The 20,791-nt window shown below is 39.0% G+C and overlaps 1 protein-coding gene across 1 annotated transcript in view; it reads right to left on the bottom strand.

Moving 5' to 3' along the window:
• The window catches only part of MAN1A2 (mannosidase alpha class 1A member 2), a 133,337-nt gene that overhangs the window by 46,239 nt on the left and 66,307 nt on the right, over positions 1-20,791 (bottom strand). The window contains exon 6 of the mRNA XM_005420589.2: positions 1,028-1,122. Coding sequence (XP_005420646.1) covers positions 1,028-1,122 — 95 coding nt within the window. The remainder of the gene's footprint in view (positions 1-1,027; positions 1,123-20,791) is intronic.

Consider the following 20,791-nt stretch of genomic DNA (forward strand, 5'->3'; position numbering starts at 1 on the left):
CTGCTGTGTTCCCTGTACTTGTGTGAGATGTGCTTCCCTATCTTGTATCTACATAGAAATACAGAATGTTTACTATTGGCACAATATATGAGCTCCTCAGGCTCACCTAAAGAATCAGCAGAAAGTGTGACATATCTATTTTTTGCACTCGAAGTGATACCATCTTGTTAATCCTAACTCCTAAATTACCTCTGGTTTAATCTAATCTGGGAGTTTTCACCACCTGTCAGGATTGGGTCTTTTAATTTCTGTAATTAACTACATATTTCTGAAGATTACTTCTACTTCCTATCATAAATTATTTTAGTTATGAGTAAGTGTACACACAATCTAGATATACATCCCAATTCAGCTACTGTTTAAGGACGTAGTGAAAATGTAAAGAATGCCTTGCATCAAAAACACTCTCAAAATCTGAGAGAAATCCTAGCACTGAGCAAGCAATACAACATAAATTAGGCAAGGCAGTTGTCTTCCATGAGGCAATGCAGACCATTTAAGTTCAGTCTGATCTGAGTTATGTAAAGGAGCCTCTCCATCTGCACAGACCACAGTTCACTTTAGCACATCAGACCCCAAGCTAAAATGTAAAATGAAATAGTAACTTCAGAGTCCCATCATCTTCTCAATGCTGGGAATCTTCTAAAGGTAACATACACCTCAAACAGTACAGAAAACCCAGTAAGTTCAACCATGTCCTGCAAACAACTTTGATTTTTAACAGATTTTGTAATGAGTAGAGAAAAAATTATTAAGCTCTAGAGCAACACACAGAATAATACACTGTGTGGTCCAATGGCAAACTGAATGTTTATGACAGAATCATAAAAAAAACCCAGGATCAAAATGTATTGCAGTTATGAGTTAGAACGTGCTGAACTCTATCAAAATTATTCTAACGTGCCCAGAATGACAATTTGTCTGCATTTTCTACAGTTCCACTACTAAGAAAAACTGATGTATGCCATTATTAATTTTAAGTTGGAGGGAGAGGGAGGAAGACATTTCACAAAAGAAAACTCATTACCTTTTCAGATTCACCATTGCCCATGGTATACCTGTAGGTGTGTTGAAGGCTGGAAGAAGTTTTCCTGCCAGTTGCACTGCTTTGATCTTGAAAACCTAAGATAGTAGGATCAATTGCAAATAGTTACAAAGTTTGATTTATCTCCCAGAACTGTAAAGACTGAAATTTCCTTGCTCCACCTACCTCTTTGTGTTAAAAAAGCTTTACGTTGTAAAAAACATATTAACTTATAATTTTTTGCCACTTGTTCACTTTATAACTTTCGGTTAGATTTGAACATGAAAAGCAAACTTGTCATTTTGATTTCTTTCCTTCCAATCTCTCCAGTAACAGTTCTTAGATTCCTATTACAGAAGAATATCAGGTCTCCTCCCACCTCCCTCCACCGCTATTAGGAAATTCAAGTGCTTTTTAGAACAGTCTTTAAATCATACCTTGTATTTTTCAGTTAAAAACCAAGACACAACTCTCCTACCCAGGTATTTTAGCTTTTACAAAAACTTCCAATCTCTTTTTAATGAGTTTAGTGCAAACAGAGTTCCTATTCTTTTATGAACGTTGGCTATGCAAAACCAGATATGCAGTTTCCTCTAGTTTTTCCTTCATCAATAATGCATATGAAAAATAATTCCACGGCTAATCTTGCCCCTCTAGTCTGATTCCCCTCAGAAAATACTGACAGGATAAAATCTCAATAATTTCTAGTGTTATTTCTACTTACTTTCAGAACATAAATCTGTAATAGCCTTACTCAGAGCCCAACATTTATTAGACAGACAAGCAATTGGGAGAAAGTTCCTTCTAAGCCTACCTGCAATCATGTTTTCCAAAGGCATATTTGGTATAATCCCATGGTATGAATCTGCTTTTACCAGTTAGTTGCTAGCACACATTTTAATTAATGCCCTCTCAGTATTCGCTACATTTCTGGACAAGTATCTCCCTAATCTGAAGATAACATTATTTACCAGTTTGATGCACCATACAAACCAGTTAGGAAAAAAGCTACCACATCCCAGCATAACGTATGCAACACAGATGTAGCATAGAAACATAATCTCTTTGGTGAACAGCAATAGGACATGAAGAAATCTAATGAAGATGCATAAGGGCAATTTCAGATAGGGAAAATGTTCTTCACTAAGAGACAGGTCACAGCACCAAGCCTGTCAGAGCTCAAGGAAATTGTGGAAGATGCTCCTAGTCACACGGTTCAGTTTTAGCTAGTACTGAGAGAAGCAGAGGGTTGGATTCCCTAGTCCTTAAAGGTCCTTCTAACTTGAGATATCCTACAATTCTATTGTTAACTACCTGACCAGTAATCTGTAATCAAAATGAATAAAATCTTTAAGAAGGACTGCAGCAGCTGATTTGTAAGGTCTATGGGAAGAAACTGAAGAGATGCTCACTAGAGAAGCAAGCTGAAAAATAAGCAATCAAGAATATCCTTATTTTTCATATGAAGGTGGGAAAAAATCAATATCTTAATGTTTGAGGAAATGCCTAGTGAGACATGAAATAAACCAGAAGAAAATATTAAAGATGACATCTAATTGTATTTCATGCAGTGGAGTATGGAGAGATAGAGGTGAATCTGAAAGCAATGAGCCAGGATAAGGAATTTTGAGAGAGGTTCTCCATATGAACTGTAAGATGGGATATGTCTAAACTGAAAAAGGATATACCTGAGAATATGATTTGGTATAACTGTGAAGCAACAGAGGCAATGCAGCTTGAATGATTTTTAGCCAAGAAACTGAAAGAGACAGTCTTTGAGAAAATACACAGAAATTTAGGAGTAAAATTCATATAGCACTTTGACCTTGAATAAAGGACCAATTCAGAATAGGAAGGCATGGTACAAGGAAGAGGTATAGTACAGGTGGAATCTATGGTAACTGGGAAGACAAGAAACCCTTAAGAGAACTAAAACCTCAGTCTTGGCCCAGTTGCATAAGAACTACCTCATTTGAATCTATAAATAAGCGTCAAAAATTCATGTTGAACGTTTCAAATTTTAAGTAGCAGATGGGTCAAGACCAGACAGAACTATCTACTGGGAGTCATCTGGGGGGACTTCCTCTACAGTGCAGGCAAGCTTCAATACCTAATCAAGAACAGAATGATGACTTCCAGTGAAATGGTAAATAGTTTGGAAAGACATTTGTAACATTAATTTGTTTATCTTCAGCTTTCTTATCTTGCACCCTCTGAAAGTGCTATGCACTATCATACTGCTCATTAATAAAAGATACTGAAACATTAGGGTAAGACTATTCAATAGAAGAACATCCTTAGAAACATCCTTGCTCAAGAATATTCTTAATGGCTATTTAGATTGCTATCCAGCTTTTAATTAGTTTGAAATGTATGGTATCTGAGGAAGGAGTTTTTAGCTAGAGTGTATGAAGTAAAGGTTGAGCTGATCTAAATGTGCACGAATCTGGACAAGACAGTTAAAGCAAGGCAATCACAGAGCCATTTCAGCATCAGAGCACCAGCAGGAACTGCTAATTCAGCCAACCATGCTGTTAGCAGTACCTGCCCAAACTGGCTGTGATTAAAGGCACTTGCCTGTCACCTCCATTGGGCTGAGGACTCTTGAGCACCACTGATGCAGCATCAGAGGTGTACAACACTCCCTCTCTATACACGTCTCTTCTAAAACCGAATGTACAGAAACAAAAAATTGGTTGAAGGCATGCCTTTACTTTCTGTTACTGTCATCTCAGTCTCATCTTGCTGCTACTTCTGCATAAAAAAACCACTGAGTGCTTGGCACAGTGTTTACCAATGCAGGTTGGAGTAAGAACTGGGAGACAGCTGCATAGGATTTTATCAGAGCCAAGTGACCACAAGAGCATTTTTGGAGAGAGGGAGGGAAAAGAAATGCAGCAGGCAGTGGTGAGTGAGGTGCCGTTTATGGGAAACTGCAGATGTGTCGAGAGAGTTCTGCTGCACTTATTAAAGTGCCTTCTTTAGCAAGTTTCAAACTTACCATAAGAACAACAGTAAAAGCCTCAGGCTCTAGCTTATAAATAATGTGCTGGTATCAGACAACACAGTTACTTATTATGTAATATTTTTACTTTAATTTTTTTTACACTGAGTTGAACTCATATATTCTATTTCAGCCCTGGCAGTTCCCTGTTGACAGGCAATGCATTTCAAAAAATACATGGGCAAGAAAAATAGAAAAGAACAAAAAATTAATGGCTGCCTTAAAAATAGAGCTCATTAGAAAACAGCAGAAGAATTGGGGTTATTTAGTCTAGACATAAGATGTTTAAGAGAGGACAAGATAATGACTTTTCAGTATATAAAAGGCTAACACAAGTAAAAGGAAATAATATTTTTTTCAAAGAAACAGAACAAAAAAATAACACCAAAATGGACCATGGAAAAGTAAGTTAGTAATTAGGAAAAATTTGATGATAAGAATAACTACTAATGCAGCATGACTGTGATTGCTGCGAAGCCATCACTAAAGCTTTTAAAAATGCTCTGTACAACACATACAAAGACTTAGATGATTTAACTTTGCCAAGGAACAGAAGAATAACTGAGAATTACTCAGCTGCCCTATCACTCTTCCAGCCATGTTGCTGCGTTTTGTTTGCATGGTAAGGTTTCGGTAGTAGGGGGACATAAGGGTGGCTTCTGTGAGAAGCTGACAGAAGCTTCCCCATGTCTGGCTGAGCCAATGCCAGCTGGCTCTAAAACAGACCAACCATGGGTCAAGGCTGAGCCCATCAGTGATGGTGGTAGAGCCTCTGGGATAACATAGTTAAGAATGGGGTAAAAAAAACCAACCACAGAACAGCAACTGCCGCCAGAGGAGTGAGAATACGTCATGGAATCAATCCTGCAGACACCAAGGTCAGTGCAGGAGGGAAGGGAGGTGCTTCAGAAATCAGAGAAAGGATTCCCCTGCAGAACCTGGAGGTCCATGGGGGAGCAGAGATCCACCTGCAGCCCATGGAGGAGCCCCAAATCAGAGCAGGGTGATCCCCAAAGGAGGCTGTGACCCTGCAGGAGCCTACACTGGAGCAGGGTCCTGGCAGACCTGTGGTCCTATGGAGAGAGGAGCCCACACTGGAGCGCGTTTGCTGGTGAGACTGACAACCCCGTGGGGGATACTCACTGGAGCAGTTTGTGGAAAACTGTGGCTTGTGGGAAGAATTCATGTTGGAGAAGCTCACGGAGGGCTGTCTCCTGTGGGAGACCCCATGCTGGAGCAGGGGAGAGTGTGAGTAGTCCTCCCCCTGAAGAGGAAGGAAGGGCAGAGACAACACCTGATGCAACCCTATTCCCTGACCCCCTGTGCTGCTGTGGGGGAGGAGGTAGAGAAAATCGTTAGTGAAATTGAGCTTGTGAAGAAGAGAGGGTAAGGGGAAGGTGTTTCAAGATTTAATTTTTATTTCTCATTATCAATTAATTACCCCTAGTCAAGTCTGTTTTGCCCATGACAGTAGCTGGCAAGTGACCTCCCCTGTCCTTACCCTTATCCATGAGTCTTTCATTGCATTTTTTTTTTTGTCTCTCCCCTGTCCAGCTGAGGAGGGGAGTGGCAGAGCAGTTTTGGTGGGCACTTTGCATCAACCCACCACAGTTCCCAAGTATGAGATGGCTTGTGCACATTCCGTACCTGTAAGATTAAAATGTTTTGCCCCTCAGGGGTGGTATCTACTCTGTAGACACACAAAGCACCTTTCATGGATAATGGAGACCATCCATCCCCAAGTTGCTTTGTTAGCACAAAGCTACAAGTATAGATCAGAATCTTCTTAAAGACAGCAGCAGCAAGACATCCTGCTTTGAAGATGCAAAACACTGTTCTAGGTAAAAGGGTATTAATCCCAAGGTAGCTGTTCTGTCCACTCCCAAAATATGGGCATTCTTTAGAAAAGTTTTAGAAGCCACTATAGCCCTGGAAATGTGTCTCCATTTTACATGGCAAAATCTAACACGTTAAAGCCATCAATTTACATGGCCTTTACTAGCCTAACACTTCTTTCTTCAAATACTGTAAACCAATAGAATTTCCCCTCCTTTCAAAAACAAATCAGGCTGTATGCAGCTAGAAGGAAAGAGAGTGAAACTTGGCAGAAAAAGCAAAATCTAAACCCCAAATCGGATAAGTGGATCCCTCATTAAGATGAAAACAGCAATCAGTATTTACAAACTAGTATGTACAGCAGACCAGCTGTGAGGGCCTGAATAATTTTCATCCATTAAATTGATGCTTAACATATCAAACCTGCCACCCACCCCACAATATGAAAGCTTGCTCCTGAGCCAATTAATCCAAGCAAGGCCATTAAAATATGCAGCAGAAAAGGGCCTTAAAGATTTCAATGATTCTTCAAAAGCCTTATTGATGTATCCAGTGACTGCCTAGATGCATGGCTGCAGCTCACAGAAGACTGTATTATGCTAATACTGCTGTTAGGTGTTCCCTTCCAGCACTATGAATGGCAAACAGCACAGAATGGCCTCTGCTCCTAAGTTTGAGGGTGATGATAGATGTTTTCTACAAATAAGGAATCTCTTTCATTTATGTGCATAGAGCAGCCTTTGAATCATTCTTATTAAAAAGTAATAAATGCCAGACTTCTCTCTAATCTGATGGTTATTAACTAGTGAGAATCTATGGCCTTGCAATGTGGCTGGATCTGTAGGCTTGATAGCCCTGGATCATTGAAAAAAACATCAGACAAAGCAGACATACTGCACAAGTTCACAGAAATGCAGTGCTTGGTTCACCATCAGTACTACTATATTGGTATCAAATCCTGAACACGTTTCCTTTGAACACTAAGGATGAAGATGATGGGGGAGACCTATCAATCTACTAAATGTAAATTGAAAAACCAGAGCCCTTGACAGCAATACCAGACTCAGACTCTTGAGGAAACTATGTGGTATTCCTTGGCCCAATCAAGAATAGTTATCTTTGTACTTTCAGAGTTCAATCTGCAGCAGTCAGCTCCTCACTGCCTTTTGGTGGCTAAACACTCATTTAAAGGTCAGTATCTTAGAGAGTACTCTCTGCATAAGTAGATATAAAGGTTCATGGTGCAAATCAAGCAGCATTATCACCAAAAAAAAAAAAAAGAAGAAAACCAGAAGTAGCTTAATAAGCATTGTGGGTTTGATGACTGTTTACACGTAAGTCTTACTGCATAGGAAAAAGATGTCTGCATGCCAGATAAATAGCTCCAAGTTTCTATATGAATAGCTCTTAACTTCCAACATACGTGCCTCTGTAAATTTTGGGGGCTCCCACTGTTCCTAGGGCATTCTCCCCTGCTAGTGGGGGCCATCTTACTACCAAGAAATGGAGAAGCTCCCTCTTTACACATCTGCTTCTAGTAATTTTCACTTTGTAATTACAAAGTCATCTTGTGAGATGAGGGAGATGCAGTAAGATTCTGGTAACATTTCAGCTATCATAGTATGAAATGAGAGTGGGAGAACACTTGAGGTATATTTCATAGATGTTTGTTAGGGATGATTGAAGAGGTATGCCACATCTAGAATTGGTCCCGGAGAATGTAAATCGTGTTCATGTGAAATTTAGCAAGGCAGTTACAAACTATACTACTTACAGAGGTGAAATGATGTAGAAATACATAAATTCAACAGCACCTCATCAGCACTATAGGCTTCTTGAGTTGTAGCAGATGTTCAAGGAGGGAAAATTTGCAGGTACTGTAAAGACAATGCCATAGCTGAGGTACTATTGCAGTCCTTGGTGAGTTGCAATGATTACCAAAGTACTTGATGAACAACACTCAGCATTTCCAAAAGACTGAAACTCTTTAAACACGAGAAGACTTATTCTGCAAAGGGAATGCTCTATGAATTTATATTATTTTGTGACAGAAAAAAAATCAATATGAAAATGAAAAATCTAAACCCATCCCAGCAGTCTAAGATCAGAGTTAAAAAACCAAGAATCAGCTTAAATCTGGACTACAGTGACAACTTAAAATGGCTATGATGACAATTTGTTCTACTTTCTTTACCTGCTCCCTTCAGATATTTGCACACAGTGATGGGGTCTCTCCTGAGCCTTTTTTTCTCCAGGCTGAACAATCCCAGCTCTTTCAGCCTTCCCTCAAATGAGAGATAATCCAGTCCTTTAAGTATCTTTGTCAGTCCTTTGCTAGAATCTCTCCAGTATGTTCATGTCTCTTGTACTATGGAGCGTAGAACTGGATACAGCAAAGGCTAAGAACTACCTCCCTTGACCTGCTGGCATATTTCCTAATGCATGCCAGGATACCATTCACTTTCTTTACTGCAAGGACACATTGCTGCTCATGGTCAACTTGGTGTCCACCACTTTTCTGCAGAGCTGGGTGGTCCTCACAGATAATGGTCCATTATCTGTTTGCTCCTCCCCAGGTGTGGGACTTTGTTCTTGCCCTCACTGAACTAAATTATGTTCCTGTCAAGCTTATTTCTCCATCCTACTGAGGTTCCTCTGCATATCAGTTGCTCCTCCTGGTTTGGTGTCATCAGCAAATTTGCTGAGAGTGCCACCTGTGTCATCACCCAGATCATTCCTGAAAACATTGAACAGGATTGGACTTGGCGTATGCCTCCAGTTACTGTCCTCAAACTGTATTTTGCACAGCTGATTATCACCCTCTGAACTTGTCTGCTCAGACCGTTTTCAATCATCCTCACTATCTGCTCATCCAGCCCATACTTCACCAGCTTCTTTCTGAGGATCTTATGAAATAAAGTCAGTTCATCATAGGTCATCAGGGTCAGCGGAACATGAGTTCCCCAATCACCTTGCTGTTCTGGGGAACAGTTTTCTAAATTAGTTGCTCCATCATCTTTCCAGGGATAGAGGTAAGATTGGCCAGGCTGTAGTTCCCCAGACCCTCCTGCTTGCCCTTTTTGAAGGCAAGTGAAGAAGTGATCTAGGGGTGAGGCCATCACACGCATCTTGAGCATTAGCTCTGGTGCCAAACGATACCCACTGAAACCTTTGGCAGCAAAGCTACTACACCTCTGCAAGGCACTCAGCTGTTACATGCAGGCAAAGGGAAAGAAACTGCCTAATTCTAACAGTCTCCAAAATTTTAAAACACTGCCCAATTCACCCTCATGAAAGTCCAGGACTGGTTAAATCTGCTGCTGCTAAGTACTCCTGTGCTAGGAGAATTTTGGCCTCCCAAGAGCAACAGGATAAAGCAGATAGTACTTAAGCCATAAATATTACATAACTTGATGATTTGCTCATTTCACAAGGCAATAAATGCTTCATGGAATGTTTCTTCTTTGTGGAAAAAAGGAACTCCCTTAGTTTTCAAAATATGTTGACTAGGTTGACATTTTCTTTAACCAGTAAAATCACAAACAAGACTTCTACAAACACTTTTATTTAAGAAAGTCACACCGGATTCCTCCCTGAAAGATACACTTTTGCTGACAATTTTAAAGAACAGTAGGAAAGGCAAGGAAGGCTGTCCAGTTTCAGATGACACATGAAATTAGGTGATGAAGCACCTAACCTAAACTTCATGGCTACATAAGCTTGGCTCTCCTTAGTTTCTCTGCTTTAGGATCAGAGATTCAGCTTGTAAAAATATTCTATTGCAGGGTATCACAACTATCGCGACTTCCAAGGTAAAAGCTGCAACTGTGCTCTACACTCTACTTCTGAACCCAAAAGCTCAGTAAAGCCCACAGGACTGGACAGGTCCATTCATACATCCAAAGCTGCTTCTTTCCTAGAGGCTCTACACTGTTTTGAGATCAAAATACAAGTAATGATTTTTTTTTAATAATGAATACAGGGACAAAGACGATCAAAAGAGATGGGAAGAAACTATCTACCTTATCATAACGCTTTAGGAGAACGATTCTAGTGGTGGCTCCTAAGTTAAGAGTTGTTCTGAAACGTATAAAAATGCCTATCTGATCACATTATTTTTCAGCTCATTTGTAGACTGTAGTTGAACAAACACACAAAAATACTCCAACTCCATCAGTTAACTGCAGATAAGACAGATATTATCTGGTTGACTACAACTTCCCCTTTTTACATTTTACAGATTAGCAATTATATATTCAAATAGTGCTTCTTAGATAAATTATAAATACTCTGGTGTTTCTCTATGATCAGCAGGGAAATATTTCCAAACAGAATTCTTAAGTGATACTATCTTTACCTTCTTCAAAAGTTCTCCAAAGCTGGTTTCCTGGACAAGAGACATGAGGAATCCAGTTACTGTTGACTGAGGCATCTCAAGATGTAATGAAATATTCATTGGTTTCACACTACTGATATTTTTGAAAAATCCATATGAGAAAGTCTGTGCATATATTAGCTTATTAGAAATATTCAACATTTTTGCTTTAGAAGATCTGAACATAAAAATTTGGCATGTACTGGACAACCAGCTAATCATATTTGAACTACCTGGCACTGGCTAATAATACTTCAATTAAACTGCATAATTTCCATTTACTTCAATAGCTGTATTAGCTTCCTTGGCACAGATTTCATGCATTTCTGAGTAGAAATGCTACATGTTCTCAATTTTTAAAGGGCCTTCAAATCCAAGGCACTTTACAGCAGTCAGTCAACATCACAGATGACTTAAAATTCAGAATAAATGTGATGAAAATCTGGCATATAAATGCCTCCTCAATCTGATAATTCCAGAAGATGTAGCACATTGCTTCACATCCTGTCTGAGCCAAAAACCATGGCAGTCTTGAGTTAATTTTCTCTTCTGCTATTATTATTAGAGTAGTAAGCAATTTTTGTGTTTCATCTTTCCTGCTTTTCATACCTCTGGCTTCTTCACTCTAAGTTTACCTGCACAAGCAGTATTAACCTGTCAGTTTAGTTACCTTTGTTAAAAAACGGTCCCTGAACTAAAAGCAACAATCTTGAATTTGCACAACACACCAACCACAATCACTCATGCCTAAGCATAATCTCGTCTTTCTGTGGGAGCTACCTCAGTAGCAGAGGGAACCAGACGTGACAGCATGAACAATGCCTGGCTTCTGGATAAAATGTTCCCCCACTAGCAGCTGGCACAGAGAAAGACTGATTTAAACTGTGGAGAAAGGGAACAGAGAAAGGAGAAAAATGAATCAGAATGGCCATCAGGAAATTAAAGAAAAGAGCCATCAAGGGACAGAAGATCAGCATGGAGCTTTGCCAGTGGGGAAGCAGAAGTGGTAAAGCACAGGGCTCCTAGTCCCCTACCTCCTACAAGGTGAAGTGTCAGGGAGAAGCTGGCAAAAGAAGGAAGCATAAATAGGCAGTGAAGGAGAGAAACAAAGGCATCAGGAGGAAGGGCAGGGAACAAATGGAAATCTAAAGAAGGTAGGACATAAAATGTATGGACTGCCAAGAGTACAGCTGAAAGTAACAGGATTATGAGAAACATCCTGGGGAATGTGACAGGAAAAAACACTTTCTCATCTCCAAAACATATTCCTAGGAACTGGAATTGACTCTAATATATCAGTCCTTCAACATGCCTTTGTAGCCACACACATCCAGGCAAAGCAAGGTATCAATGAATCTTGGAATGTTGTTTTTTGGTTTTTTCTGTTAATCAATGATCTTTGGTACTTTGGTACTACCAGCTGTTCTTAGTTGAGTAAGACTGCATTATGTGCCTGAAGCTCACAACTGAACTGATGATCCAGTCACTCTGTGGTTTTCAAGAAGAAAAATTTGTGTTAGAAACCTTAAGAAATGGTTCTGAAGTCAAATAATTAAGCTGTTTGTACCAAGCTACCAAGTTTTATTAGAACCATTTTTGTGCAATAAAAGTTAACTACTTCCTCTGGTTATTAATCTCTCTTGACATCGGTTTCTTTTTGGCAACACCTTTTCCTAGCACCTTCTCTATTATTTAGATATACAAGTATCTCCTTAATTTCTCATATATTTTTCTATGCCATGAAATATATTTCCCCATATATTTCTCTTTTTTGTCCTTCAGCTCTATGCTTAGATTGTCTCAATTTCTACTTTCTTTCTCAGTTATTCCTCTGTCTCCCATTTCTCTTGAATGTGCTGCCAATCTTTCCCTGCCAAGCTTTCCCTTTTAAATTTATCTTGATTTCCCCTTTAGTCTTTGTCAGAAATGACTCAGTCCCTTTTAGACTGTATTTGCCTTTACAAAGAAAAGTTAAACAGAGATTAAATTACATATTGTTTTACACTATGTGCAGTCATTATACACACAGCCTCCCTTCTCCCACTGGTACAATGTGACAGATTACAATGCAAAAATCACAGTCTAGGAGGAAAGAAAAAGGTAAAAATCATACAACTTTTATATCTTCAAAAACATGTTCCTGACACAATGACAGATGAAAAGCACATTACACTGCACCTGATTAAAGTAAATAGTGTTTGGTGGTTGTTTTTTGTTTGTTTTTTTCTTTTTTATGAACTGGCTTGTTTTCCCCAGTCAACAGATCTACAGTTTATATATACATATATGGACTAAGTTCTGACAGAAAATTAGTTGGCAAGCAAAACCTATGAGCAATGAATTAGTAAGCACTGGATCTTCATAGTAGCATAAATTCTGCAAGGCACTTGAAAAAACAGACATTTGTGTTGACAAAATGGTGAGATAAATATCCAGACTACTGCAGCATAATTTATAGTTCTCAGGACCAGAACTATAAGATAAAAATGCTGCTCTTTTATGCCACACAAATGAAAATAAAAAGGTTCAAGTGCAACAATCTGATCACCTGCATAAAATAAGGAGCAAGTGTTGAGATACCTTTATACAGATACATCAATAAACAGTACTGAAGTGGAAGATTCCCTTCAGAGAAATATCTGGACTGTATCACATCCTGACTATGCGTGTGTCCAGGAGGCACAACTACCAGTCCTCTTACTTTTCACGACTTTCTACTGCTTCTACAAATCCTTCTAAGAGCATTATTACCAAGAAGCTTGCAGCATACCAACAGCAGTCTTATAAGTCTTGTTAATGACTTCAACAGAAATAAATTCCTCCTCATATGTGAAGTTCCTATTTATAAACCCAAATGCTCATAGGTCTTTTGCCACAGGATTTCATACCAGAGGTTCAAGCTGAGCAGCTTGCCTTTTTTGAGTTTCACATACTCTTCCAAAGCCACAACTACTCAAAATGCAATCCCTTATTCTGCCCCCATGTTGGTCTGTTCAACATGAGTTGTTAATTTTTCTTGTAGCTGCCAGTCTGCACCTACACCTCTGGCAACACTAAAACGGATTTAATTTACACAGGCCTAGTTGAACATTCAATTAAATTTCTCAGGAGTTTTCTACTTATTTGCCATCCCAACAAGACCAAACCTACAGTAATATATAAATTCTTAAGACTTTTATTGTCAAATCACTAATGTACTGATCATGTCTTATTTTCCATTATATAAATTTCTGGTGTGGGCAGGAAAAGTGAAATCAGACTATCTGGCTCACAATTACTTAGGTTACCTTAAAAGACCTTTTCTTAAAATGCACATAGATGCATTATTTTGATATAGGCACTTATCTTCAATCTTGTGTTTTGAATTGAAAAAAAAAATCACAGAATCACAGAATATGCTGAGTTAGAAGGCTAGAGAACTTCTTGATCATTCCTTTAAAAATTTGTTTCTTGATTTTCCAATTCATACATGGTAACAGAATGTTACTGCAGACAGCATCCTCTTGATTCCTAAGATAAGAAGAGTTCATAATCTCTATCATGTGGTAGGTGCACACACCATTAGAGGCAACATATTTTTCTGTTAATATTTTTCCTAGATTCTAGTGGGTTTGCTTAGCAGTTATTGTAGCATTCCTGGCATCTATTTTTCTCTCATGGTATCTGTTCTCAGCTAGCATGCAAATTCCTTTTCAAGACAAAAACATAAAGAGTTAGTACTGAATGAAAACAAGTTCCAAAAGGCAAAGTCAGCCAAAGATGCTAGATTTTAAAGCAGTATGTCCAGAGTCGTATTTTAGTTCTGTTTCAAAGTGAAAAAAAATCCTGCTGGAAGAACTGTGTCTTCAGTTGACAAAAGACAATGCCATACTTCCTTTCTGGATCAGATAAAGTGTGAAAACCCTCAGGAGGAAAGAAGAGGAAAACTCCATGGTAGAAACTAATGTGTTACTATGTCAAGAGTAATGCCAATAAACAAATGTCTAGAAAAACAACAGGAAGGATACTGTACTTGCTGTCACTGGTGCCCATCAGCATCAATATGTTTCTTAAACTACTGAAGAGAGACAGACAAACTAACAGACCTGGTCAAAAGGAGATACATGACACGTGAAGAATAGTTACCAATTACCTGCTCCTTCTTAGCTTTTACAACCCTCCACAAGAACATGGCCAAAGAATGAGTTTTAAGAGTAGCTATCACTGCACAGCTATTCTATTTTCTAGTGCTAAATCAGATTGTCCTTTATTTCCACTAGTTTAAAGTATATTATACTAACAGAAAAAACCTATTTCCAATTAGAGTGGAAGAAAAAAAAAAATCACAATGAAGTCAGTTTTCTCTGCTTCAGGTGTCATGCAGCACCAAGATGCAGCAATAAACTGGGCTAAGTGTCCTTTGCCAGTCAAGAAAATGTTTACTACAATCCTGGTAAACAGAAACTGCACAAGCATTGCAATCTGCACTGCAGTGAGCTGTGGCAACGCCCAATATGAGACAACACTTTAAAAGTCAAAGAAAAATAGAGGCATTTTTTTCAGACTGTGTCCTGTAAAGAGACCAGTGAGCTGTCACAACTACTTATGAATAAGCAGCTCATCTCCTGGCAACAAGCTCAAATCTCATCTTCATTGAACAGGACATACACAATGCTGTTAACTCTTCTGAGATTTTCACCCTTTGAAAACTTAATTTAGATAAGCCTTAAAGCCTTAATTTAGGTTATTTCATCAGTACAGCTAAAAATCCCGTGAAACCAGAGCACACAGTATCGTCTTACTTACTGAAGACCTATATTTCATATATTTAGGTTGGTTGTTGGGGATATCCATTGACACATATAACATAATTTGACTAACGAGTTTTCCTGAACAGAGGAGATGCTGCCTGTCAGATTCCTGGAAAGGATTAGTTTGATTATCTGTTAATAGAGTATCAGACACTTAACATCCCTCGTGCTCTACTTTAAATGAGATTTGAGCCTAGATTTATCCACACAAATGATATTACTATTTTGCCCAGAAAGATATGTCATTTTCATGGTGTTTAAAAAGATGAAAAAGACAGTCATGTAAATGAACGGCTTTATATCCAAAGCTGACAAAAGTAAACAGAGTAAACTATTAATCTTCTTTTTTTATATTGCAAATACCGTAAATAACTTTGTTCAACAAAAATAAAACAATAAGCTACCCTTTTTATTATATTAATAAATCAGCAGTAGACAAGAACACTTTGTCATAATGGTGTAAGTGTCCTCCTGCTGCTATCACACAAGAGACATTTAGAATAATATTCACTTTGTCTTCCTTACTTGACGCTGTTCCTCAAGCACAGCCGTGTACACTGTGCAACAAGCGACTCTCTATCCATCTCTGGGCTTTTGTCATTCCATGCAGTACTGCTAGCAGGAATATTTTATTTCCAACTGCCACTCACACCACAAGTTTTAAAGATTTGTGAAGCTTCACTTCATGAAAAAAAGCAAGTAGTCAATGGACTCTCTCCTCAGACAAATGCTGCTCGTACCAGAGAATGCTTAGTTACTCTAAAGGCAAGATGGGGTCACTCCTGCATACCCTACAAATCTCTTATGGATTGCTAACAAAGGAGTTCTTGGCAGAGAATGTAAGTATCACTTACTTAGCACAATTCTCAGTCACTCTTCCTACGAACCACAACACATTCAAGAACTGGAAACAACCTTCAAATTCTGCTGCAAACAGATGCAGATGAACTTTTCTAGGGAGCAATTCCAAAGCTAAACGTTTGGTTTTGTTACAGACTTTCTAAGATACTAGTCAGAAGAGTTAAATCCAAGTTTTAAGAGATCACTGTGGCATTCCTTTTTCTGGTTCTTCTTGCTTCAGAAAATGTGCTGAATTGTCAGAAGCTTTAAGGATTCTAATCTGAGAGGACCACAGGCACTCAGAGTGCTAATTGCTGAGAAAAGGTAATGTCATACTTCTGATCAATGAAGCACTCCAAATCCAGTAACTATCTTCAGTATTTTTATCCTCAAGTCTATCCACTTTGCAATTACTAATGCCTGAAATGAGTGTGACAACACTCTCTCACTACACTGTAAACCTTCATGCACATAAATGGGACATATGTCCAATACAATTCCACAAAAAAGATCAAGAACACAAAGTTCACCCTGGGTGCTCATACAGACAGGTATCACACACACCTGCCAACTCTCCTTCACAGCACCTATGGGTGATGACTAACTAGCCCTTCCTCTGTGATCACCTCTCTGGCTGAGGTTGCATTTCATGCATTTGCAGAACAGAGCACTACTTCCCAAGCACCCTGGAATGTAGTGACCATCTCAAACATGGAACACAGGAGTGCTGGTAGCTTGATACTAAAGTCAGCACACACACTGCTTTGGTGGAAATCTTAGCTCAAACAACCAGCTTGGCAGATGCATTCTAGAGCCTGTGATACAATTTTTTAAAAAATCATAGAGTAGGGACATCAATACAAGCAATGACTTCTTAAGGATCAGAAAATAAAACAGGCTTACTCACTGAAATGACCATTTAAGAGTTTGTCTGTATAGATGTGGGTTCTATTTACATGTTTTTGTACTATTTCTTCTTCAGTGTTCAGAAAGACAGGGGAAATCCACACATTCAAAGGATCCATCCTAATTTAGATAAAATCTAGGTACCTGAAAGAAAGTCTGCAGTGAAACAAAACAGATCCATGTAACATCATACTCCTCTGACTCTCTTAGTCTCAGTTAATTACATCTCCTCAACCTCCTAATGATGATATGCATTTTGCATCCTGCCTTCTCCTACTTGGAGACATAGCTTCAGCAAGTACCTGCAGATGTTTGCTCCAGGTACTCTTTTTCAGCGTTAGAGGATTTTATTTTCTGCTCTCCATATAAACAGTATCTCACTTAACACATATCCTAACACATATTATGAGAAGACAGAAAATGGGGAACATGCTGGGAACACACAGAGGAAACACCAAAATCCCTAACCCAGGCTGAAACTGCTGGGAGTTTACCAGCTCCCATCAAGTCCCAGAAGGGATCCATAGTCATGATGGCTCGCCTCCATAGCTAGCCACCAGATAGCCATGCAGTGTCACAGACTGGGCTGTAGACATGGGGAAGGGGAGGGCTTGATATATAGAAGGTAGAAGACTCCCTCCCCTCCTGGGGAGATGCTGATAACTCTGTAATTATCAATGGATGAGGCTCTGGTTTTTTTTTGGCTAGCGCTTGCTGTGTAAGAAGTAAGTATGCCAAGCCACCCTGGAAGTACAAACTTTTCTAAAGCAAGAAGTGGTTCCACAGCATGGAGAAGAAATAGTACTCAAGGATTATTAACCTTTAGGGAAGATGTCACAGCATCCAGAGATAGCAGACATGCCTGTGACCGGGATCCCTGTGAAGACATTACTATTCTTGGAGATTTGCTCAAAGAATTGGACTTTATCTATCTATTTTTCAAGAAGCTGGACAGACATTTGGCAGGCAGTCACGTTCATTCTAGCAGTGGGTATCCTCAGTGCTGGAGGCTATTGGGCAGGAGCCATAGAGGAGCAGTGACAGCAATTCATCAAATACAACTGTAAAAAAATTGGATTTTGAACACAGAGCAATAACCTCTGGTACAAGATTGTTCTTTGTCTTATTTGGGCTTTATTGCTCCAATGATCATTCCCTGTGTTTAATTACAGGATGATTCTGCGTGTATACAACACTTGGGCTCTGCAGATGTCTGTCCCTCCCTCCTTGAACAAATTCCCATTTGGAGAGCAGAAAGTTCATTTACAGTGTGTTCACAAACACTTGGAAGTGAAAATACTGCTCATAGCAGGGTTCAGTATCTTCACTGCTGTCTTTTGGATGGATTTCAGAAATAAGGAACAATGGATGCTGCAAGATGCTCTAGGAATCTCCATCTGCCTTTATGAGCTCAAAGAAGTTCACACACCCAATAGGAAGGCTTGAAGCTGATTTCTTCTGCCATTGTCATCTGTGAAGTCTTCCTCATACTGACTGCTCCTTCACTAGCCAGGTCTGGGGACAGCATAGCAGAAATCACAACTCTTGGACCACTTGATGCAGCACACCATAAGAAAATCCAACTTCTGTTGAAAATTCCAGTGTGATATCCTACATCAGGTTGCAACAGACTGTTTACTGTTTTAGTCCTTGAGGATACTGGAACTCCTGGTCTCCTGGTAGCCTACTCTCACAAATTCTACATTCAGACACAATTATCATGGATCTATTTTGTAAATTCTCCTGCAGCTTATCATTGTGGTCTGTTGGCAAGTTCCATTCTTTCGGCATTAACATAGAGAGATCAGCCAACTCATTTCTGCCTTGTGCCATTCATTCTTACTGCTTGCCTGCTTGCTGCTCTTTCACACAAGGAGTTGAAAGCTTTGTGGACACACAGTGATTTTACAAAATAGTGCTCCTAACCTCCCTCAGAAATCAGTATCAGCTACCCTGATCCCCAAAAAAAAACCCAGATGCACAGATGTGACTGAAAGAAGTGGAAGAACATATAATCAATCATATACCAAATAAAGATCCATTAGATCACTTGTGTTGAAAAAAAGAATTTACCAATACCAACATCCATATAGAAGAGAAAAACCCCATGTTACCCAGAGAAAAACCAAGCACCAAACATGACTGATCTTGAATAAAATCTTGAACTGTAGAACTAGATAGACACCAAAGGAGATCAAAGAATTCCAGAGGCACATCCTCAGAAACCAGCCAAGCACTATGGGTTCATTTCCAGACAACCTCCCTGGAAAATGACTTTAGAAGACTGTATGAACAGATAGATCCAATCTAATAAGAATACAAATTGCAATAGCATTCTCTTTTTTTGTGTGAAATACAAGTAGCTTTATCTTGCTCTAATCTCCTTGTATACATGATACTCTTTCATTAAGCATTTCTATCCTGATGCTGTTACATACAATAGAGTGATATCAAGATATTTTATTTCATTAGTGCTGGATACTAAGTTAAAGAAAATCATAAAGAACACAAAACATTCTTATATTGTAAGTCTAGGGAATTAACTTGGAATAAACAAAGAAGCCTACTGTTCTGGGGAAAAAGCTAAACAGTGCCTTGCCAGGCATCCCTGAAAACTATAAAAAACCACATGGATTCATAACTAAAGACAAAAATTGTATTTGTGCCAGTACGATGCACTAAAGAAAGAAAATCCCTTAATGCAGCCACATTTAAAAAGTTGGGTTTTTTTGTTGTTTTGTTTTGGGATTTTATTGATGGTTTTTGTTTGTTAGTTTTTTAAATCATGTAAGGCTGGTTTTCATCCTAAGCTGCCATATTCAACGTTTACTCCAAACTAGGCATATGGAAAATTTAATTTCTACTTATTTCTGTTACATTATCAGCTGTATCATAGTGTTGTCCCTCACCCCCAACCCACAAGCATAATGAAGACTGTACGTAGTTCTTACAGAAATTAAAGGATTGTTGCAGGGATTACTGAGAAACAGTCTGGTTCAATTTAGATAAGAAGTCATATATTTTACCATCAATATGTTATTTTGGACTATTAACTCTATTTGACAGATGCAAAAGAGGAAGCACAGTGGTTCCTCTGAACTCAGAAGGTGGGAAGCTTGCAGTTCACACACTTTAACTACAATCCTGTTTGATCAAAATGTAAAATACAAACATGTTATCCATTCTATCACAACCTGGGGTAGAAAATAGGAGTTCCTAGTTTTTACAGTATGTCTCCCAGTCACTCACAATTCTACTAAGCAACTCTCATAAACCCTATACCCCAAAAATATTTAATTAGTGGCTCCTTATTAAATATAGACACAATTTTGCATTTCTTATTTAGGTATTTAGGTACTTAAGAGATTATACCTATTAGCATACAATTTAATAAAGAATAACAATGAGTGAACACTTTGCACTGGTTGCTTACTGGAACTGGGAAGAAACCTCTGGCATACAGCAAAATACAAGAGAGTCTGCCTGGAGAGGATGAACTCTATTGTCAAGGTCTTTTCCAACCTAGATGATTCTATTATTTTATGACACACAGCACTTCCAGGAGAGACCATGTTTTTTTCCTTCATTTTTTATTGAGCCTCTCTCTGTTGCACAGAATTGGTCAGGTAGGAAGGGACCACAGGGGATCATCTGGTCCAACCTCCTCTTTCTTTCATTCGTATTATTTCAAAAGAAATACACTGAACCCCCCAGTTATACTGAGGATTCTAATACCATTTGCAGCTCTGGGGTCCCAACAAAAGAAGAATGTGGCCCTGCTGGAGCAGGTCCAGAAGATGGTCACAAAAATAATCCGAGGGCTGATGCACATCTCCTTTGAAGGCAGGCTAAGAGAGCTGAGGTTGTTCAGCATGAGAAGGCTCCAGAGGGACCTTCTAGCACCTTCCATAACCTGAAGGGGGCCTGGCTTCCAAGAAAGATGAAGAGGACTTTCTACTATGGCCTCTAATGCCAGGAGAAGGAACAACTGTTTTAAAACTGAAAGAGGGTAGTTT

This window comes from Geospiza fortis, unplaced genomic scaffold (genome assembly GCF_000277835.1).
Source record: "Geospiza fortis unplaced genomic scaffold, GeoFor_1.0 scaffold1, whole genome shotgun sequence".
Taxonomy (NCBI): Eukaryota; Metazoa; Chordata; class Aves; order Passeriformes; family Thraupidae; genus Geospiza; species Geospiza fortis.